Source organism: Rhinolophus ferrumequinum, chromosome 28 (assembly GCF_004115265.2).
Source record: "Rhinolophus ferrumequinum isolate MPI-CBG mRhiFer1 chromosome 28, mRhiFer1_v1.p, whole genome shotgun sequence".
In the NCBI taxonomy this organism is placed as follows: domain Eukaryota; kingdom Metazoa; phylum Chordata; class Mammalia; order Chiroptera; family Rhinolophidae; genus Rhinolophus; species Rhinolophus ferrumequinum.
Genome location: NC_046311.1, coordinates 935,934 through 959,037, shown reverse-complemented (window position 1 = coordinate 959,037; position 23,104 = coordinate 935,934). Strand labels below are relative to the sequence as shown.

The window sequence follows — 23,104 nt, the reverse complement described above, 5'->3', positions numbered from 1 at the left end:
ACTGACCAGGGACAGATGAGGCAGAGAGAGCAGGACAGGCGTCCGTGAGGCAGCAGGTGTGACCCCCTCGCCACAGTCTCAGAAGGGTCTGCTCGGACCCCTGGGTGGGGATCAAGGACCCTCAAGGGGACAGAAGCCTCTGTCTCGCCACCTCCCTGCTGCAGGGCTCAAGGTAGGGCTTCCCTCCCACGGCCCCACCTCCCTGGTCTGGCCCAGTGCCTTCTGCCTGAGGGTCGCCAGGCCTCACTGGTGCCACCCCACGAGCCAGTGAACAGGAAACGAGGGGCAGCCCACATGGCCAGAACCAGAAACCGTGGCTTCCTCCTCTGGCCTTGGCGGGGACCCCACAGGGCAGCTTGGGCTCAGGAGCCAGAGCCACCGTCAACCCCCCTTCCCCGCCCCCCTGCAGGACTTTGAGACCAATGACGAGCTCAAGTGCCAGGTGGTCAGCTTCCTGGAGGAGGTCATGCACGACCCGGAGCTGCTGACCCAGGAGCGGAAGGCTGCCGCCAACATCATCAGGTACCCAGCAGGCCCGCTGGCTGCGCGGCCCCGTCCTCTGCCTCCACCTGCGGCCGGGGCGGAACGGAGGGAGGAGTCCAGCCTCGGGCAGCTGTGCGGCCGGGCGTCCTCGCCCGGCCCCGTCAGTCCTTGCCCTCCGAGAGGCAAGGCCACTGCCCGCTTCTCCCTCCACGCCCACAGCTGCGCCCGCCTGTCTAGTCCGTGCCGTCCCATGGGGGAGCCCCCAGAGACGCACGCTGTTCAATCTTAATTCTCAAGCCCAGGGGGATGTAAACTTCAGTCCCTCAGCCGGACAAGCCACACGTGGCTAGTGGCTCTGGACTAGGCGGCAAGATAAAGAACGCTCCATCATTCTAGAGAGTTCTGTGGGCAGCGCCGGTTGGCGCTGTCTGTAGGTGCTCGGGGAATGTCTTGAACTGAGCTGACTTGCCCCCAAGCCTGTACTTTTCCACCTGCCGAGGCCGCCTCTCCTGCTGGAAGTCAGCAGTCAGGCAGCCGTGTCCGAGCGCGCGCAGCCAGCGACTTGCTATGTGACCTGAGCCCCTTTTGCTCCTGTGGAACGTGGTAAACAAGGTGGGGTGACCCGGCTGCCGCCTCTGCAGGCTGCTCAGTGGGTGTGGGCTGCTCCCACCGGCTGACTCAGGCGAGGGCGCGGGGCCAGCCTCTCCTCCTCACTCTGGCCTGGTCTCACTGCCCCAGCTCCCCTCCAGCCAGAGGCCCCCGGGCCCCAGCCTATCAGTCCCGGCTCAGGGTCCTCCTCACTCGTCTTCAGTACCCACCCCCCCCCCCCACACACACACACACACACACACACGCAGTCGGCCTCTGTCCTCCCCGAGGCCCCATCAGGGGCTGAGCCCCAGGGTTCAGTGCAGTTCTCCTGACTGTCCCCCAGCCCTGGCCTGGCTCCCGGGTGTCCCCCAGACTCCTTTACTCCTATCACTCTGCCCGAGGGGCCCCCGGGCCGGGTCTCGTGGGGGGCAGTGCAGACATTGGGAGGCAGGGGCTGAGGGAGCCCCAGAGGGGACCTCGCCCAGCGGGACGGTCAGGGAGCTGGTCCTGAGGACAGACCATCAGGAAGAAAGGGGAAGAGGCTCCTGGCAAAGGGGAGAGCAGAGCAAAGATGGGCGCTGCCCCAGAGGTGAGGTGGGGTGCAGACCGCATGGGCTCACTGTGCCTCCTTGTCCCCAGGACTCTGACGCAGGAGGATCCAGGTGATAACCAGATCACACTGGAAGAGATCACACAGATGGTGAGTGGGGCCTGCCCCCCACCCCCTGCCCCCGGCTCCCAGGACCCCCACCCCAGGACCCCCACCACAGCACCGTCACCCCACTGAGAGCAACAGCGCAGGGCTGGTGCCAGGACCCACACGTGCCACTCGTGACCCTTTGGGGCCAGACGCCAGGTGACCCTGGAAGAAGGGCCCCTCTGTGGGGAGGGGCTGCACTGCTGCGCTTCCTGCAGGCCTGGTGCAGTGTTTACCCCTCGAGCACGAGGGCCCCTTGTTCCTTCCGTAATGGCCTAAGACTCTTCCAGACAAAGTGCCGCTGAGCTGCCGGTGGCCCTGACCTTGCGTGGGGCACATCCAGTTTGCAGGAGGCCCCGGGGGCAGAGAGCACACAGCTTCTGTCATGAGGGCTTTCGCAAGCCCTGTGAGAGGAGGAGGGACTGTCCCAGCCGCTATGCGCGGGTCCCCCTCTTTCCTGGGGCCACATCACGAGGAAGCAGAGGGCAGTGCTCCTCCTCACCCAGCATGCCTCTGGGCCACGGCCCGCTGCCGTCCCCAGGCCCGGCCAGGTCAGCCAGCCCAGGCCGAGCAGTGGACGTGGCGGAGCTGCCCGCCCGCACCTGCCTCCGAGGCTTGGGCTCCCTTCCCGTGAGGGCCCACACCCTGTGACACGGCGTCCCCACTGCCTCCCTGAGAACTGTCACTCCCATGGCCTCGTGCCCCCCACACCCGTGCTCCTGCACTGGGGCTGCTGCACAGCTCGCTCGGCCCCAGTGACTCCCTGGGGTAACACACACACGTGCACCCGGCCTCCCCGTGTCCACCTCGGTCCCCTGGCTAGTGTTTCCTGAGGATGTCCCCGGTCTAGGGGCTCGGGTGGTGGACACCTTTAAAGATGAGGTCCACCCACAGGTGGCCCTGGGACCAAGGCCAGTCAGCTGTCCCAGGAGGCCGTCGCTCCTGTGAGAGCCCGTCTGCTAACGAATTTTTAGGGGGAATTTTATGGAGCCCGTTGTGGACCCAGACAGAACCTGAGGGGACAGATCACAGCCTGGGGCCAGAGGCCTGGGCTCTGGCCACAGGGACGCAGTAGTCATTGGTCTCTGGAAGCCCAACTGTCTCATTCATGCGCTGGGGGTGATGGCAGCTCCCCTGCCCGTGAGCGATGGCTGAACGGGCGAGCACAGGGCACAGGCTGCAGCACACAGGGTGTGACACACGCTGGCTGCAGCTCCCTTCGTCCCCTGTCCTCATCTCCCCTCGTCTGTCAGAAAAGTGAGCAGAAGCCAGGCGCTGACCCTCGTGGGCCTAACGCGGTGCTTGCTCCTGCCAGGCCGAGGGCGTGAAGGCCGAGCCCTTTGAAAACCACTCCGCCCTGGAGATCGCAGAGCAGCTCACCCTCCTGGACCATCTCATCTTCAAGAAGATCCCTTATGAGTGAGTGGCGGCGGCGCCCGGCTCCCCTCCCTCCACGCTCTACAGGAAGCCACCCCCCCCGAAATGACACCCGCAAAGGTAAGAAATCAGGGAGGCCACCTAACCGCGCCCGCCCTGCTGTCCCCCTTTCTTCCTACAGGGAGTTCTTCGGACAAGGCTGGATGAAACTGGAGAAGAACGAAAGGACCCCTTACATCATGAAAACCACTAAGCATTTCAACGACGTGAGTAGGGGGTGGGCAGTGCCCTTCGGCCTGTTTCTCTTTGGCAGGGCCCTGGGGGGTGGGGGGCTGGCTCCAGCCTGACACCCCGTGCTCTGCCACCCCTATCCCCTTGTCCGGGGGCCTTGGGCCGCCTGCTTCTCTCATCCTCACTCAGCCTCTCGGCCGATTAACGGGGGCTGGCCCTGGGAGGGTGCTGAGGAGATGCAGTGGGACTCGGAGCCCCGCTCTGGCTCCCACGAGCCCACACCCACGGGGCGGCTCCCGGAGAGTCCGTGGGAAGGAGGCCTGGCTGTGCTGCTCATTTGGACTCCTCTTGTCAGTGGAAGCAAGTAACATCTAGCGGGAAGATGCCAGACAACTCCCCTCCCCTCTCAGACGTGCATGACCCAGAAGCCTCTGAATCTGCTGCAGTTTGGGCAGAGTCCCAACTCCAACTTGCCCACTTTCTTGCCTTTGCGTGTGGGCGGGATGGCCCCGCGAGAGCACGTTAGAGGCCGACGCCACTGAGTTGCCGAAACTGGGGCCCGTGTGTGGCTTCTCCAGCCTCCTCCTCCTGGACCCCCCCAGCTTTCCTGGACCAGCGAAGTGGCCCCGTGTGTGCAGCTGGAAGGGCCTGGACTCAGTCAGCAGGGCACTAAGTGGGGTGCACCGCACTCCCAGACCCCTTCTTGGGGAAACGCGACAGCAGACAACGGGGGCTGGACCTGGACCGTGCCACCTCTAGGGCGTGATGCACGTCACAGGGAACACCCACTTTCTCTTTGCCCTTTAATCCACGTAACCACCACCCCTCCGTGGAGTTCCTGTCCTAACTCGCATCTGGCAGCGCAGGACTCCCGCGGCTGCACAGCCTGGGCTGTGAGAAGAATTCTCCCGAAACCCCCCCATTTGCCCGTGCGTGCTCCCATCCCTGTGACCACGGGGTGTCCACTCCAGCCGCATGACAGCCCCGAGGGCACTCGCAGCCGGAGTCTCCGTTCCTCTGAGTTTCACCAACACAAGTCAAGAGCCTTTGAAGGCTGGAAGTGGGAGCACATGATGCACTTGTCCTGACCGCCTGGCCAGGGCCAGCTCACGTCCACGCCAAACGCCATCACAGGACACCCCCCAGCACACACCGCATCCTGGAGGGTCCTGGAGAACCAGGCCCTGCCGCGCAGGGAGGAGCCCTGTAAGGAGCACAGCGGCAGAACGGACCGCTTCACCTCGGCAGGAGCGAGCGCGGCCCCAGGACCATACCTTCCATGCAGCTCCAGCAACAGTGCAGGCAGCCAAACGCTGCCCTTCTCCCTCCCCTGTCCCACAGCGGGCCCAGGCCGCAAGCTAGTAAACGACCGTGTAGGAAGTGAGCATTTGCAAAATGCTTACCACGGGCCAGGCGCCGTGCTAGAGCATCCAGAAGCAGCCTCTCATTTGATCCTGTCACCCTCACTTCCTGGACGAAGACCCGGGCTCAAGGAGGTTCCATTTCATGCCCAGCGTCACGTGGCAGGAGCGCCTGCTCTGAGCCCACGCGACCCGCCTCCAGAGGGCTGCCCTCGGCACCACGTGGCATCGGGCCACCCGTGTAAAAACCCACCGTTTCTTTCCGACGCAGAACGTGCGCCTCCATGACACGGCCGATGGTGGCTGCAGCTGTGTTTCTTCACCTCCCTGGCACAGCTGTTTCTGCTGTTGCCCCGTCCTTCTGGCTTTAACTTGTCTAACTAAAGGGCACAGGCTAGGATCTGCATCGCCAGGGCTAGAACCAGGGTGAGGCAGGCAGGTGCCCAAGGGGCAGAATTTAAGGAGCCACTTACACTCAGGTGGTTTCACTTGCCCCCCCCCCCCCAGGGTCCCTTGTCCCAGCCCTAGGACAGCGCTGAGTGGCAGTGGTGACAATGAGCCTTGTCCATGGTTTTAAAGAGAACGCTCTAGTCTTTCTCCGTTTAGGATGATATTTGTCGTGTGATGCTTTTGAAAAATGACGTATTTACATTCCCATGTCAAAACTTGACCTTTTTCTTCATTATTCAAACCTTTTATAAGCTTTGGTAACCTTTCTTCATGTACCAGAGTACATAATTCCTAGGTCCTTTACCGAGTCCCACGGGTATTTTGTAGACAATCTTTTTCACTAGTTTCTAATTGGCATTGTGAATGCAGAGGACACTTCTCGTTCTTGTGTCCTGCGTCTTTACTAGCCGCCCGATGAGCTGTAGCGTCCTGCTGGTGTTCCTAAGCATTCTTTTGGGACGTTCGAACAGGCGATCGTAGCATCTGCAAACACCGGCGATGCGTCACCGCCACCGCCACCGTCACCATGCTTACTCCTCCCACCTTTCTCTTGTCTTACTGTGTGCGCTCCCAGATCAGTAACTTGATTGCTTCAGAAATCATCCGCAATGAGGACGTCAACGCCAGGGTGAGCGCCATCGAGAAGTGGGTGGCCGTGGCCGACATATGCCGCTGCTTACACAACTACAACGCCGTGCTGGAGATCACCTCATCCATGAACCGGAGTGCCATCTTCCGGCTGAAGAAGACGTGGCTCAAAGTCTCTAAGCAGGTGTGGGCACGGCGGGGGCACCACTGCCTGCTGGGGCTGGGCTGGGCCGGGCCAGGCCGGGGGCCGGGTGTCCTGAGCGCTGGCCAAGGGACAGGGCAAGGCCAGCACTCTCAGGGACAACAGAGAACCTCCTCTCCTCTTTGTCACCCACGTCCAGGAATCGGGAGCACAGGTGTGGCACTGGGTCCTATGGGTCTTTATGTCCCACTTGAATAATTAGTACCCCCAAGGGGGAAGTATAAGATAGTGATCACTGGTCCCTGCACGCTTCTCCTTGATCTGGGACAAGCGGTGGCGTCACGGGCCTGCCGGTCCAGCCTGCAGGTTGCTGAGGTGGTGGTCAGATGGTCCTGCAGCTAGGACTGATCTCACCAGCCCTTCAGCCACCGGAGCGCTAGCTGGTCCCTGATGCCCACCGGGTAATGGTGGTGTTAAGTGTGGGCTTGATCTTTATTCATTCAAAACCTGATTCTGAAAAACCGTATGTGGATTCTGCCTCAGGAATAAACTTCCCTGCACTGGGGTCCTGAGGGGCAGCTGTCCTGAAAGGGGGCCACTTCCTCGGTACCCAGGGTGGAAGCCCCAAGCCCAGCCTGCACATGTGCAGGGGCTGGACAGACACCCTGGACAGACACCAGAGGACGGGCTCAGCCTCCAAAGGCACCGATGGCCTTTCTTTTTGCCATCTTTTTTCTGGATTCCTAAATTCGGGGGTAGGGGTGGTGTCCTGATATAGAAAAGTGAAGGTGTGAGAAGATGGCATATCCTCTGACTGCCAGGTCCTGGGGGGACCCACCAAGTCCTTCTCCACCACTGAGGTCTCGGGATCCCGACACTCGGACCCGCACGCCCCACTTCCGTATTTCTGAGGGGTGTGTGAGCATGGGTACACAACCCAAGGGTCCGTGTCTGACTCCTCGGGAAGTTAGGATCAGGGTTCCCAGGAGGTCCCCGAGTCTGCACACCCGCGGTGGGCAAAGCAAACATGGTTTGGAACCGCAGAGGGCCAGAGCGAGGGCCTTCACGTGCGCTGCGTGTTAGTAAATCCTTCTAATTCCTTCTAGACAAAAGCTTTGATTGATAAGCTCCAAAAGCTTGTGTCATCAGAGGGCAGATTTAAGAATCTGAGAGAAGCTCTGAAAAAGTAAGTGTGTGTCATTTTGTCACCGTTATTTTTTAAATTGTAGAACCGCATTGCAGAGGCATTCACACGCCCCATCTGGCTGGAGCAGGAGGTCTGTCTGTCTGTGTGTCCGTCTGTCTGCCCACAAGACCCCGAGACGTCCCAGAGCCCCCGGGCGGGTCAGCTTTGTCCTCCACCACCTGCCAAAGAAATTCAGTGTTGGTGGCGTTTCCTGGAGGCACAGGGAGAACAATGCAGGGCCCGGAAGCGCAGTTGCTGTGATAATAGCGGTGCCAGATTCCTTGATTCTAAAATGCACATTGTTTTTCCGCATTTCTATATTTCTGACATTGGGATATATCTTAACGTCAACATGCTTATTTAATATGATTGTTTCCTTTATCCTTTTTTTGCTCGGGCATTACTCATAAAATAAAAGTGCATTTACAGACAATGGCATCTTAGAATCACAGAAAAGCAGTGTGACCAGTTACACCTTTCAGTCTGCAAAGAGCCCGCCCACCCCCCCCCCCCACACACAGTGCTCGTAGCCCCGCCAGCACCGCCTTGGAGGCGGGGCTTCTCCACTGGGCCGCTTGCCCTGTAGACCAGGGACGCCTCCCTTGTGGGGCCGTCCTGTGCCCTGGAGGATGTTGGCAGTCTCCCTGGCCCCACCCCGAGCTACGACAACGAAAGATGTCTCCAAACATTGGCAAAGACTCCCTGGGAGGAAATCGCCCCAGGAGAGCCACCACTGTAAGACACCGTCTCCCAGCCTGTTTTCCCAGGTGGGACACAAGCTCGTGCTGGCCCAGGCAAGTGCTCTGGTCGGCCTGGGCTGCCTCCTGAGGCCCCAGGCCCTGCGCACACACTGTGGCCACACACTCACATGAAACCAGGCTCACCTCCCTCCCATTAGACAGGCACTTCAGACCTCTAACCAGCCTCTGCCCTCGGTCACTGATTGGCCCCACTGTACCCTCCGTGAGCACCTGAACACCTGCCCCAGTGGGCTGGCCCCCACCTTTTCTCTCCCTCCTGACTGGCTACTCGTCAGACCTTGGACAGACGCCAGGAGACCCTGGGTCCTGGCCTGGCTCCCATCGAGCCCAGGAGGCCTCTCCTCCCTCCCTTGTGCGGGGCCCCTCGGAGCTCACCAGCCCCAGGGCCTGGGGACGGGGGCTCTGACGTACCGCGCACCCCGCCAGCCTTGTCTGCCTTTCTCGTTTTCCTCCTGCCGTACTTGGTCTGTCCCTTGCCAGCTCCGTGTCCCATTGCCTTGACCATCTCCACTTTATTTGTGTCCTCAGACAGATGTTGCACCCATCTGTGCTGTCCGGCCGTCTCTCCCCCGCCCGCCGGGGCTCCCGGAGCCCTGTGGACTGTGCTTGTGGGAGCTGCCCACCGTGCATTCACCAACTGTGCGTCCGCCTGGGCGCCTCCATCTGCCTCGTTCACATGGCTTCCTCGTCCACTGCTGCTGTCACCGCCTCCACGGCCTCCGTGGTCCCATTCTGTCTGAGTCCCCATCCTGACTGTCCTCCCTCTCTCAGGTTACCCGTGGGCTGTGTAAGTGCCTCTCCCAGACGCCTCTGCTCCCTGCCACACAGGGCGCAGGGCCTGCGGGCACACTGGGAGCTGAGGCCTGCAGCCAACGGGTTCTCGCCTTTGCAGACCAGGCCCAGCCATTGTGGAGGAGGGGGTTTGGGGTCACCTGGGACAAACGCCTCCGCACCCTTTCTCCTGAGACACTAAGGTTTACACAGACAGTGTGTTGCGTGAACACTGGCATCTGGCTCACCAGGCGGGGACAGTGGGCAGAGGAAGTGAGGTGGCAGTCTGAGGGCACAGCTGGTGCCCGCCCAGAGACAGGGGGCCCGGGATGGCCTCCCCAGGTGGCTCCTCAGCCCCATTCTTTGTCCCTTTTCATTAAAACATTGTCTTCTGCCAGAACCAGGCTAATGAACGGCCTTACCTGACCAGCCAAGACTGCACCCCCAAATCCTACCTCACTGCCCCCAGCCTCTCTCATAAATATCCCCTGGCCCTCCTCCAGTGCTTGCTAACCGGGTACCCCGACAGGAGCCACCTTATCTCCCCCTTCTCACTCCCCAAACCACACCATGTGAAGCCCACTGGCCCCTCTTCTCAGTCTGCAAGTGGTCAGAACCTTCCCGCCAGCACAGGCAACCACGTTGGCTGGGAACTAAATTCAGCAGCACAATTCGGTCACCCGCTCTTCTGGGGTCGGCCTCGCCTGCCTGTCTCATGTCCACCCAGCACACATTTGTCTGCACTTCTGTCTGCAGTTTGAATAGGAAATCCTCCACTCGGAGGAACCCAGGGGACAGGCTGTTACTGTGGGCTGCTGCAATGGAAGTCTTTCCCCTTTGTTCCCCGGAATTAAGGATGGGAGCAGCTACAAGGGGCCAGGCAGCCGGCTGACCACAGGCCGTCCCCACACGCCCTCAGCCGGTCTCCTGCTGAAGAGACAACAGAACAGGCAGTGTCCAGGGGCAAAAGCAAGACAGGACTCGGAGCCCCCTCCCCCACTCCAAAAGCATTGCTTTTCCCCCCAAAATCTGAGCACCTAATTTTCCTGCACCACGTGCCAGAACCTTGGGCACTGACCACAGGGGTTTCGGCCCCCACACGCTCCCTGAGGAGGGGAGATTCCTGATAAGGAGCGAGCAGGGTCTTGTGAGAGAACACGGCCCGTCCCACAGCTGGGGTAGGACAGAGGGGGAAGACGAGAGGAGAGAGGAAGGAGAGGGGACACCTGCTTGGCGCCAGGTCCTGGGGTTTGGTGGGGAGCTGACCAGGCAGCTGGCACTGTCTGGTCTCTGTCCTCCCGCTTGACGTCACCAGTAATTTCTCAGAGAGAAACATCAAATTTGGGGCCTCCAAACACTAGAGACAGCGGCTAGAATAGGGGTGGGCATTTCTCCCTGCTCCCTAAAATGTCAGGTAAAGGCATGTGACGGGTCTGCCAAAAGAGGAAGCCACCCCCCATCCGCTTTGTTGGGTGGTCCTGACCTGGGGCTGGACCCCCCCTGACGGGGGCCAAATGCCCACAGGGAAAGTTCCGAGCTACTCAGATGGGTGTTTGGCCCACAGGAAGCCCTCAGCATGTTCCCCTTTCATCCAGACGCTGAGTGTGGGTGAGTCCCCTGCCGTGGTGCCCTTTAGGGGTGCCTCCCAGCCCCCGCTGGCCACCCTGGCAACCCCACACATTAACCAACTTGGGTCTGGGTTTGGTGAGTTGGTTACGTGTGTGGATTTGCCGCGCGTGTGCGTGCGCGTGAGACTGCATTACGGGCGCTGTTCCTAGGCCCCTCCTGGAGGCCCCTCACTGTGAAGGTGGTAAATAGGGACGGAGTTTGGGGCTGGCGGTGCCACTTGCAGGTGACTCCATTTCACACCGGGACCACGAACCGCAATAAATACCCGGGGAACTCAGGGCATCCCCGATGGTTTCACTGATCTGGTGGTCAGAGACCCCGTGGGGCCTTCAGAAACAGCCTCCTTCAGTCAGTCCCTTGGCCCCCATCTCCCTGCATCCAATATAACGCGGTGCCGGGAGCCCCCCTGGGCCGCCCCCTCCAGCCTCAGAATTCTGCCACAGACCTGGGAGCCTGGCATGTAACTATCAGACAGGTCTGTCAGCAACCAGTGTGACCCTTGCTTTTTTGTTTGGTTTTATTGTTGTCACAACCCACAGCAAAAAAAAAAAAAGAAAAGAAAAAAAGAAAGAAAAAGAAAAGAAAAAAGAAAAGAAAAAAGTATATCTGACAGTGTAGCCCTGTATAAAAATGCATATACGCATAACAAGAACAAAAATTTCACAAAGCAACATATACCTTTAGTCCTTGCACCGAACTCAGATATCTGCAGTTCTATTCTTTTTTAAAAGTTTGGTCAACACCCAGTAAATTGATTTCAACACCCCTGAGAGGGTCGAGACCCACAGTTTGATAAACGCTTCTGTCCTCTGTTCACCAAACGGCAAGGCTCCTCCCTCACAACCAGGCCACACTCACGTGCCAACTGTCCTCGCTTTCACTTAACCATCCCCTTTAAATGAACTCACTTTTTCCCCAAAATAAATTTCAATAAGAAGGAAAACTCCCTATTGTGACAGGAAAGGGAAAGCAGCACACCGGCCGTAAATACAGGGAACCAGGAGAAACAGTGGGAAACAAAACGGTACTGATCTTACTCAGCTCTGCCGGGCCCTGGCACTGGCCCGCATTCTGATCCTGAGACACGTTGCCATTTGTTTAAAAAGAAGAAAGTGTGGGGAGGAGGACAGCAAGTGCGAGGAAGTATCCAAGCCAGACCACCACCAAAGCACTGTCCCCTTGGGTACCAGGCAAAGTGACAACCCAACGTTTCGACCCTAATGAATCAATGTTACATAATAATGTGGGGGCATCACCTGAAATCCACTCTCAGAGGACCAAAAACTGCCTTAGCATCAGCTCCATTGTATGGGGGAAGCCTGCAGACCAGAGGGGGGAAGCACAGGCCCAAGGTCACACCACAATCAGGCGGGTGGCAGAGGCCAGGTCCCTGCTCTTACTCAGCCACCCTCCCTGCCTCACTTTCCTCTGGAGTGCCAGGCCTGCCAAGTGGGCACGAGGAGAAAAAGGTGAGATGGGAAGGAAACGAGGGTCGCCCACACTGAGTGCAGAGTCCACCTACGTCTGTGTGCTGAGCCGAAGGGAGTCCCCAAGGGAGTCCCCCAGGGAGCCATATGGACCCGGCCCACAGCCAGCCTAGCTCCCCACAAGTGGTGATGGAGCAGTCACAGGAGCCCCGGCTGCAGAGCCCAAATGGGAAAGGCAGGGCCCACCACTCCTGGCTCCATCTCCCAAAAATGCCAGCCCCCTACAGTCACTAGTCATGGATGGCGTCACCTAGAAGCCACTTCCAGGAAGGTGATCTCAGAGGCCAGGGCTCCCCACTCTGGCACCCACCCCAGTGCTGGGTGGCATGAAGCAGAGGCAGAGGTGAAGCCCCAGGGAGCAGGGAGACTGGCAGGCATGGGGTGGGGGTGTAAAGCCCTCCGGGAGGTGATTCTCAGCCAGGGTTTGCATGGAGCGTGCATGGAGAGACAGAGAGAGGGGGGCGGGAGCGCTGGCGGCAGAGCAGGAGGCCTGCTGCTCAGGGAGGGGGAGAGACGGGTGGGGAGGAGCCCCAGGCTCCCTCCATCCATGTCACCCGCGGCCCAGAGCCACTGTTACCCCGGTACATGGGAACCCTCTGCCTGCAGCCAAGCCAGGGGAGTGCAGGTTTGTGTGCTCGCTCAGTAGAGGTTCCTGTTTTTGAGTGAAAACCTTCTGTTAATGCCGTCTGCTTCCAAGCTGTGACCCTCCCTGCGTCCCTTACCTGGGGATGTACCTCACCGACCTGGCTTTCATCGAGGAGGGGACGCCCAACTACACAGAGGACGGCCTGGTCAACTTCTCCAAGATGCGAATGGTGCGTTTCCCACAGCGGAGCAGGGTCGGGGCCCCGACACACAGCCCCAGCCCTGGGCCCCCCAGGCAGGGCCCAGCGGCTTGGCCGACGGGAACCGGGACTCCGGTGAACGAGCAGTTAGTGCTCGGCCGCCCCGAGCCAGCCTTACTGCACCCCCTCCTGTGATGCCCCCACCTCCACCTTACAGAGGAGCACAGGCTGCAGGCTCCACCACCAGCCAAGGTCGCCCCTAAGTAAAGGCAGAGCCACGTCGCGAGCCCTGTGTGTCTGACTCCGAAGCCCATGGCTTGATCTGCGCCCCATCCGTTCTGTCCAGATAAACGCAGGCTTTCTGCAGCCGGACAGTCACTTAGGCAGCAGCTCCCAAGCCAGCAGGTGTCAAATTTTCTCGGCACCTGGGACCTGGGAGGGGAGAGGAGGCCCCTGAGAGCAGGGAGCCTGGCTCCTTCCACCTCCACTCCCCTCCACACTTGAAGCGGAGAGCCTCTGCTTGTACCGCGTTTGTACGTGGCTCCACCTGAGGTTTTGTTTAATAGGATGGGCTTCTCTGTGGAACGCAGGTTGGGAGCCCTGCCCTGGGGGTGGGGGCAGCCTGCACATCGGGGGCACTCTGAATGCGCGGACGCCTTTACCTGCTTCCAGGTGTTGAGTCGGCCCGCTGCTCAAACGGATTGTTTCTCTCAATCACAAGTATCACCCGTGGCAGCAGACTGCTGGTTCAAAGGAAACGACAGTGCCTGCATGGGGCCTCCCCAGGGCTACACATGTGGGAAGCAGATGTGCCTGTCACGGCCCCTTCTGTCCCTGCGAAGTGGGGGGGGCAGCACTGGAGAGCAACCTGTCTTTACCTAGAACTCTCCTTCCTTCCCACAGATATCCCACATCATCCGAGAGATTCGCCAGTTTCAACAGACCGCCTACAAAATAGAACACCAAGCAAAGGTAAGCGTGGCATTCTCACGGTCACCGCCGCTCCTGTGGGAGCTGGACCTGCCCCCGCAGGGTGGATCGTCATGTCCAATCTGCCTGAAGACGTGCTGCGCTGCCAGCCTCTCTGAAAGGCAATACACTCACTAGTCATCAGGGGCGCACGGCACACAGGGCGAGAAGCCCCCCCAGCCACCATGGTCCCCTCCACTTCTTGTGTTCGTGCAAACACAAGCAAACAAACAGTTTCCCAAATAACACAGTCAGGGATCAGCTATGGAGCAGAGCGTCCTCACTCCCTTCCGGCTGCAGGGAAAGCCAGTCCTCTGTAACAAGGGACAGTTAGGTGGTTCGTCTTTTGATGCTAAAGACAAGGGGAGAAATAAACCACCTGATAGCACAGGGAACGGAAAGTGCTGTGACGGCGTGAACCCCAGCCTGTGCCTGTCGGGGCTGGAGAGACCACCTGGGAGGAGGCACCCGGTGGGGCAGGGCACAGGTGGGGGGCCCCCTTCTGAGGCAAGCAGGGAGTAGCCTCCGAGGGGCCTAAACCAGGGGATGTAGGCTCCTGGGGCCTGGGACCTCGTCCTAAGGACGCCAGGGAGCCCTGACGGGCTTACAGAGCTGGACTCGTTGTGAGCAGATGGCGCACCCGGCGCTGTTAGCCCCATTTTTCAGATAACACAGCTGAGATTGGCTAATCCAGACTCCGGCTCCCAATCCCTGATCTTTATCTCTGCCCAGAGAGCTGTTCACTTTATATCCAGCATCGTAACTTTCTAGTTTGCAGCTCACAAAAGCATCCAGCTCCAGACACACCGCAAGCACACCAGAAAATCAAGCTCTTATTGGGTCTCCTTTCTACTTTCCTCGATCATAGCTTTGCCTTGTAAGAATCTGTTTTCGGCCACGATCTGTGAACTCGGAATGTGTCTTACAGCCAAAAGCCGTATTAGAGAAAAAACATCAGTAGACTAACCACTTGGGCCACCTTTTCCTAGCTCTTCATCCTCTCTCTCAATCCGCAAACACTTACTGAACACCTACTATGTGCCAGGGACTGCACTGGGCCTCGGGCCCTTTCTCCTTCAACTCCCTTGAGCCCCGATGTGCAGTACAAATAAACGTCACTGCTCTTCACATCCTTTCACTCACAGCTTTGCAGTGATGCCATTTGCTGCCAGTTTCCCGCCAAAGCAGAACTTTTTAGGAACATTCATCTTGAGCATTGCTCATTCTGGAGGAAGGTTTGGGAGGGTCCAGACTTGCGAGCTCTGGAAACGGGGGTTCACAGGAAGCTATAGTGAGGCATAAGAGACGAGCTTCTCCCGTGGCCGTGAAGCGGCTCGTCTTTATCAGGGGGTATGGGCTCATCGGAACCGTGATATCTGAACGCGTCTCCTTGCAGGGGCTGCTGTGAGCCCCCAGTCAGACCTGGACTCACGTGACTGATAATCAGCAGACCAGACCTGCGATTCCACCCCTCACATAACCCGGACGCACGCAACAGAGGCTTGGTTTTTCTCAAGCAGCTCGCAGGAGACTCCCCAGGACATAATAAGAAAGATCATTTTTGTCTTCCTTCTGCGCTGGGAGTCTGTGGGGAAAACTGAACCTTTGGTTCCAGACAACTGACAAATAAGTGAGCTTTGCAAGGACTCTTTGAAGCAGGGCCCACCCATGAGGTTGGGCTCCGAGCTCTCCTTGCACATCTAATGTGCGGGGACGCAGCAAACATGGGGAGCAGCCTGGAGTGGGGGAGAGGAGGACAGATGATGATTTCTCCGTGCGGGGAGTCTTCCTGATTCCCACGCTAAGACTGTGCCCCTAAGTGAGCAGCGGGAGAAAAGGGAGGCTTCTGTCTCACGCAGCCTACCCCACTTTCTGGTCTTGGGGGAACCTCTGTCAGTGCTAATGTAACCCTCATGTTTAACTACATTTTTCCAATGTACACAAACACTGAAAGAATTGTCAACACCCACACACCCGCTGCCTAGGTTCTACACTGGACATTTTACATGTAGGTTTTAGTATGAGCCCCAAACACTTCATCTAGTGTTCAACAAAGAGCAGCAGTCAGGATCCTTCTGACCATATGTGATTTTGCGTTACTGCTGAGACAATGTTAACAAACAACTATGACAAACAATGTTGAGACTACACCACTGAACGCATCTTTGCCTGCCGTGCCAGTGAGAGCGCCCGGTTCCCGCAGACGTGCGGGGGCCACAATGCCATCACCCTGCCACTGCTTTCTTTCTCGCCTTTTTCTCAGGTAACCCAATATCTACTGGACCAATCTTTTGTAATGGACGAAGAGAGCCTCTACGAGTCCTCTCTCCGGATAGAACCCAAGCTGCCCACCTGAAGCTGCGGGGTGCAGACCCAGCCGCGCCCACGGACACACGCTGTGTGACACTGTACATACTCGTTGGGTCTCTCTGGATTCTCTTCTTTAGTACGTGCTTCTCCAAACACACAAATCCATTCCTGCCCCGCGTCCTGTAGAGCCAGACTGTGAATTTGTGCACCGTTTGAGACGCCGCCTGCCCGCCCTCCCACCCCTCGTCTCCTGCAACGCCTGGTCCTTCCAACAGCTGTGCTCCTCGTCTGTCCCACCCAGCCCGGCGCTCTCCTCAGGAGGGAACACAGAGCCCGTCCCCAGCCCAGACCCTGGGCTCAGTGGCCCCCAGCAGCCTCCCAGCATGTTCCATGTAGTTATTATAACTGGGTGGGGGTGGGGGGGAGGCGGGAGGGGGGACCATACCCTGAAGTCGTCATCGACAGGTCTTCTCGCTGATGGTGACGCCAGTTTCCAAAGCAGCTTTGTCAGCCAAAAGCGCAGGTCTCAAAACTCCCCGTCTCCCTGTCACCTGACGGAGGAAGTGCCCTCCGGGGAGAACCACACCCCATGACACCACGTGGCCACGTCGTCCAGGCACCCTGGCGCTCCTTGCTCTAGGAATAACACCAGCTAGACACAGCATGAATAGCAGTCTCAGTAACACCGGACGAGGCCCCGGGACCAACGAGGAAAACGGAACCACCACACAAAGCCGACTTCGGCCCAGCGCTGCCGGCAATTCCTGCCGGTTGGGAACACACGAAAACGTCACTTGTCCTCTTGCAGCGCCTGACGGCCCCTCCCAGCTTACACTGAGATGCTCTAAGTCTGTATGCCTCGTGAAAATAGTACCACACTATAGGATTAGGAAACCAATAACCAAGTGTGTTTATCGCATATCCTCTAGTCCGTCTTGATGCCTCCTAGCCGGAAGATAGTGCCGTAGTGCTTATTCTGTGAATATCCCACCTGTTTTTACACTGTACAGGACAGACAACAGGTTAACTCTGACGTGGCAGGCATGCTCCACTGCGACAGACAGACAGACAACTCTGCTGTAAGCAATACCCAGTGGTGTGGGAATCCTATTTCAAGTCCTAAAATATTTCAACTGACGGCTTGTTTGGAAAACAGAAATTTCCATTTTTGTAAACATCTATGTTTCCTGATTACCTCTTGCTAATAAATCTATTCTATCTCAGGGTGAACAGTGGGTGTGGGTGGGTCCCACTCATTCACTGCCTCCGAGTGGGTCCTGGGTGAACGCTTGGCCTTAGTCGGCAAGTGCCAAGAACACAATCTCTGCTTTTCAGGACTCACAGTCTCGTGGGGACACGATTTCGGTTACCAGGAATGAATCGCTAGAAACGATTTCCGTTATCTGTCCGAGCTGTGCGGGTCGCCAGGCCCAGCTGGCGGCTCTTGCATGGGGTCTCTCACGAGGGGAGGTCACACCTCCACGGGGTCTCAGGCAGAAGCTAAGAGGCTTCCGCTGACCCAGCGTCAGAACTCCCAGAACATCACACCCACAATATTCATAACAATAACATGCTACTATAATTTTTTAAAAGTCAAAATTCATGTAAAACTCTAATGCGAAGAAAATGCCAGAATTTTCAGCAAGGACAGGATCGGTATTACCGAGTTTTCCTTCCGCCTCAGCACCAGCTTCGTGCCCCTTCTGCACGTGAACCACAGACGGCTCTCGTCCCCGAAAGGAGACAGCGTGCTCCGGCTGTGGGTGGTTCGTGGGGAGAGGGGACACACTGGGCTAGCCTCTCTGCTTGCCTGTGTCTGGCTGTTTGGCTTTTCAGGGTGTCTGTTGCCTCCAACCCCACGAAGGAGCTTTTTAAATTCAGGCCACAAGAGCAGACTGACCCAGGTCCCCGGTTTCCTTCAGGGTAAGTGGGTTCACAAGGGCAAACGGTGCTGCCCGTTGGCCTCTGGCAGCCGCTCACCAGCCTCTTGCTCTCGCCGTGTTTAATGATCACGGTCCCTTTCCCAACGGTGGCCTTGTGGGAGAGGGGCGCTGGTTTGTGGCTGTCACGGGCGGGCGTGTGAAGGTGCCGCCCAGGTGTTTGTCAAGCCCTGCCTGTGCATTCCTCGGCACCAGCATCCAGCCACCCTCCTGACTCCCTGACCGCAGCGTCCTCCTGCCCCAGCTGGAGTGGGGACCACAAAGCAAAGAGCCTCACATTCTAGTCCAGCCCACGGCTTAGTGCCAGCCTCCACGTGGGCGCCCTCCTTCCACTTCAAACTCAGCCAGACCACACTGACCTCACCAGCTTCTAACCACACGGGCACCTTCCCACAGCCCCACCCGGCTGTGCAAGCCAGGAACCCAGAGGTCACCCATGACTCCCACATCCAAGGACTCACCAGGGCCAGCTGATGTCAGCCTCCGAATTATCTTTCCAGCCAGGTGACAGCTCCTCACCGCCTCTGTCACCACCCTGGACCAGCAGCTCTCACACTTTTTGGTCTACAGGACCGCTCTACACACTTAAAAATTATTGAGAACTCAGTTGATAAAATAAAATTGTATTACTGATTAGTGTGTTCAAAACTAAAACTTTCGGGAAAAAATAAATTAAAAAAATAATAAAATAAAATAAAATTTCACTGCTTATTTAAAAAAAACTGAACTTTGGGAAACTTTTAAAGTAATTAGTTATGAATTCATTTAAAAATAACAATAACACCAGCAGTTCCTCTTCTGAGTATAGGAGGCTGCAAGACAACCTACAGAATGGGAGAAAATATTTTTGCTAATCATGTATCTGAAAAACAGTTTAGTATCCAGAATATATTGAAAAAAGTCTCACAACCCAATAACAAAAAGACAAATCAATTTTAAAAAGCAGGCAAAGGACTTGAACAGACATTTCTCCAAAGAAGACACACAAATGGCCAATCAGCACATGGACAGATGCTCGTCACTGGTCATTAAGGAAATGCAAATCGCAACCATAATGAGATACTACTTCACATGCACTAAGATGGCTATGATAAGAATTTTAAAAATAAAAACGGAAAATAACTTTCTGCAAGAGAAATAGGCACCTCACACGTTGCTGGTGGGATTGTAAAATGGTGCAGCTGCTGTGAAAAACTGCCTGGTAGTTCCTCAGAAAGTGACACATACAGTCACCAATTCCACTCGTAGGTATAGACCCAAGAGAACAGGAAACATGTCCGGCAGGAACTTGTACTCAAGTGCTCACAGCAGCACCGTTCACAACAGCCCGACGACATCAACAGACGCGTGGGTGACCGGCGTGGGGCATACTTTTCAGCCTTAAAAAGGAAACATGACGGACACACGCTTCAGTTTGGATGAACCCTGAAAACATTATGCCAAGTGGAAGAAGCCAGACACAAAATGTCACATGTCATATGATCCTTTCATATGAAATGTCCAGGAACAGACAAATCCATAGAGAAAGACAACAGATTAATGGTTGCCACGGGGGTGGGGCCGGGGGAAATGGGAGTGCTTACTTACGGGGCGTGCGGTCTTCTTTAGGGGTGATAAAGTTTTGAAACAAGAGAGAGGTAATGCACTAAATGCCCCAGACTGTACACTTTAAACTGGTCAACTGCATGTTATGTGTTTCACCTCAAGGGGAGAGAGAGAGAGAGAGAGAGAGAGAGAGAGAGAGAGAGAGAAAGATAACTGCTCATTGAAAAGCGCTCCAGTCACCAGAGATGAGTTAGGGCGATTGACGGGAAAACTCTGAATTGTATACCTTAAAGTGGTTAATTGGATGCTATGCTACATTTTACTCCTGTTTTAAAAAAGTAAAAACATAAAGGGGGTTTGGGTCAGAGAGAGCTTTCGGAGGAAGTGACGGAACTGGGTCTGGAGGAACAGAAATGGCCAGGGCTTCGGGCTGAGGAGGGGCAGGGAAGGGCGCCCGGGATGAGGAAGAGTGAAGGAAAGCCGGGCAGGGATCCGGGAAGGAGCCCAGGGAGCGAGGAGACCAGGTAGGCGGCCGGTGGGAGAGGCCGCGGCAGGTGGCGGAATCAACCCGAGCGTGATGGTGAAATCGCACAGGCTCGTTCTCGCCCCGCCGGATTCCATTTCATTCAGTCAGCCCCTGTCGGCCCTTATCACAGCACATGCAATATTTGTTTACTGGGCAATCATTACCCACACTCAGACCAAATGACTCATGGCCCAGAAACAGTCAAGGCCCATTTCTCACTTCGGGGAAGGGAAGCCGGCAACGTCCTACTTCCGCGGGGCAGGGTCCAGGCAAACTTGCTGACCCTCTGCAGTCACCGCCTCTTCAGGGGCTGGGGCCTCCCCGTGGCCCCAGCTGCTGCTGGCTTTCCCTTCGTTGCCTCCAAGCCTCACACGCACCCATAAACCCCGTACGCCCACTCTTGTTCCTCTCCAGAGTCCTCTCCTAGCACCCACAAGCCTCACGAGGAGGTGGGCACAGCACCTCCAGAGCTCTCCCATGCAGGACACAAAGCCCTTCAAATACCACCCTCAACAGTGCAAGCCTCTGACCATCGGACTCGGAATAACCAGGAATGACAACTGCTGCTGCCACCACTGACATGCTGCTTGCAGTGTGTCAGGCTCGGACTAGAGCACAAACACTTGCTGGTATTTCTCCCCCCATTTCAGTGAAGAGACCAAGATGCAGGAAAGCTGAGTTTCCAAGGTAGCTATGGCCACCGACTCAGCCCATTGGCCACTCAGGTGCAAACGTGCTGTAAACCCGCCAGCTCTGCAAGACACCCTCCAACATAGTACAGGACGAAGCGTGCCAGTGTGGGGTGCAGAGGTTCAGGGAGAGGAAGTTTCGGTGCAGGAGGAAAGGTGTGGAGGTGGAGCTGTGCCCCGGACAGGGAGCTCACCTGCAGGCTCATGAGGAGTGCAGTGGGCGGACATTACGACTGAGGCAGGGCTATACTGTAGGGCTTCAGGGACACTTATACACGTCCTGCGTTCCTTACCTTTCTCTCTACGTACGAACTCTCTGCTCATCCATGTACATCCATCCACCCCTCCTTCCATCCAGCCAGCCAGCTATCCATCATCCATCCCTCATCCACCCATTTATCCATCCATCACCCTTCCTTCCTTCCTTCCCTCCCTCCCTTTGGTCATTCAACCATAAAGCCATTTTCTCATATATCTCATGACTTGCTTCTATCCACTCATCCATACATGCCTCCCCACAGACAGTCATCGGGTAACCACTTAGGCAATCCTCTGCCCACCTCCTGTAAAATCAGCACGTGGGTGTGGAGAGCGCCCTACCACTTACCAGCAGGCCTACTTAACTTCCCCAAGTCTCAGTTTCTTCATCTAGAAAGTGGGTATGTGTACGCCCAGAGCACTGAATAACAAAAATCACGTGCACGGTGGCTACTACATCCTATTGTTATTGCATTTATTATTATTATTATTATTATTATTATTATTATTATTATTGCTACTACTACAAGATGCTTGCAGGGAGTGCAATCTGTCAGTGGCCCGGCTTCTATGCTCAGACGTTGACTCTGATGGGTGATGTGGAAAACCAGCTACTAAACCTGGGGGTAACAGTTGGGGAGGGGATAAAGTTCTAGGGAGAAAAGGGGTAAAGCAGCAGATTTGCCTGAAGAAAAAGCGTAAAGGGAGGTGGGCAGGCAAGAGTCAGGAGAAGAGTCGGCTGGAGGCACGCTGCAGGCCTGGAGGTGAGGAAGGTAGGCAGGACTCGGGCTCACCTTCACTCACCTCCTGCGCGGGCAGATGCTACTTCTGAAGAGAACTCTGGACCCCGCGGGCCAGGGGTTCAAACTCCAGCTCTTACGAGTTGTGTGGCCTGAGGCCAGTCACTTAAGTGCCTCAGTCACTTCATCTATATAACGGGGATCAATAGTAAGAATTAAGAAAGTGTACCGTTTCCCCGAAAATAAGACCTAGCCGGACAATCAACTCTAATGCATCTTTTGGAGCAAAAATTAATATAAGACCCGGTATTATATTATATATTATATTATACCCTGTCTTGTATTATAGTAAAATAAGACCGGATCTTATATTAATTTTTGCTCCAAAAGACGCATTAATGCTGATAGTTCCGGCTAGGTCTCATTTTCGGGGAAACATGGCCCTCGTGTAAAGCACTGGGTGCTGCATCTGAGTCACCCTGAAGGAGGCGGTGAGCCCTGTGCTCCCTTCTCCAGAAGTACAGGAAGGCTCCAGCCTCCCTCCGTGCACATGGAGCCTCAGTGACACCCAGCTCGTGCCACCGCGGCACCATCAGCCTGGGCACTGCACCAGGTGTATTAGTTTTTATGGCTGCGTAACAAACTGCTACAAACTTACAGGTTTAAAAGAACACAAATTTATTGCCTCATGTCCTGGAGGTCAGAAGTCCACATACAGTCTGGTTCCTCTGCTCCAGGTCTCGCGTGGCCGAAAATGAGGTGTCAGCCAGGCTGCCTTCCTTTCTGGACGGATCTGCTTCCAAGCTTATTCGGTTGTTGCCAGAATTCAGTTCCACACGGTTGTGGGAGTGAGTCCGTTTCCCTGCCTGCCGTGGGCTGGGGTTTATCTGAGTCTGGAGGCCCCCGTGTCCCTTGGCTCGTGGCCCCTTCACAGCCAGCACTGGCTGTGGAGTCCTTATGCCTCAAAGCTCTCTGACCTCCCTTCGGACTCTTCTGCCTTTGTCTTCTGTTTTGAAGGGCCCCAGGGATCACATCGGACCCCTCAGATAATCCAGGTAGTTGTATGCTTTAATTCCAAGTTACCGCCAACTCTTGGAGCCTCAGTTTCCTCATCTGAGGTCAAGCACATGCCACTTTGCGCGGTGAGAACGACAGAGAACTGGCCCCAGGGGGAGCTTGCCCCAAAGCCATCGCTGGGCACGCGTCCTCGCTTTGGATGATGTGTTGTATTTATCTCACACCCAGGCTCTTATTTCTCCATTCTTCAGATAGCAAAATAGAGGAAAGGACCCTACAGCTGCTACCAGTACTTTCTGGGCAGGAAGACTAAAGTGCCTGCGGGGGCTCACAAAGACAGCTGTCTACCTACCCTAGCAGTAAATACCTTCCAGGGCAGAAGGGACAAGCAGGGGAATGTGGTTAACGAGGAGCTGCCATGGGGGTCCTGGGAGTGAGAGACGGGCGGCGAGAACGAGGTGCAGCCAGTCCCAGCAGATCGAAGACCCCCAGACCGGCAGTCCAGCTCGCCCTCCTTGCAGAGGAGAAAGGGAGCGGACAGTGGACGGTAAGCGAGTCTGTGATAGGTGTG

General features: G+C 56.6%; 2 protein-coding genes across 5 annotated transcripts in view; one reads left to right on the top strand and one right to left on the bottom strand.

The window, feature by feature from the left end:
- RASGRF1 (Ras protein specific guanine nucleotide releasing factor 1) overlaps positions 1-18,357 on the top strand; it is a 67,084-nt gene extending 48,727 nt beyond the window's left edge. The window contains exons 19-27 of one of the 4 annotated variants that reach the window (XM_033099971.1): positions 410-522; positions 1,714-1,774; positions 3,087-3,190; positions 3,330-3,414; positions 5,765-5,962; positions 7,027-7,106; positions 12,452-12,569; positions 13,443-13,511; positions 15,772-18,357. In XM_033099971.1, the coding sequence (XP_032955862.1) occupies positions 410-522; positions 1,714-1,774; positions 3,087-3,190; positions 3,330-3,414; positions 5,765-5,962; positions 7,027-7,106; positions 12,452-12,569; positions 13,443-13,511; positions 15,772-15,864 (921 nt within the window). In that variant the 3' untranslated portion in view covers positions 15,865-18,357. Of the gene's footprint in view, positions 1-409; positions 523-1,713; positions 1,775-3,086; positions 3,191-3,329; positions 3,415-5,764; positions 5,963-7,026; positions 7,107-7,149; positions 7,600-8,395; positions 8,655-12,451; positions 12,570-13,442; positions 13,512-15,771 lie in introns of those variants that run through there. The other 3 variants (XM_033099974.1, XM_033099972.1, XM_033099973.1) reach the window with 3 other exon arrangements.
- The window catches only part of MORF4L1 (mortality factor 4 like 1), a 152,717-nt gene that overhangs the window by 83,735 nt on the left and 45,878 nt on the right, over positions 1-23,104 (bottom strand). The window lies entirely within an intron of this gene.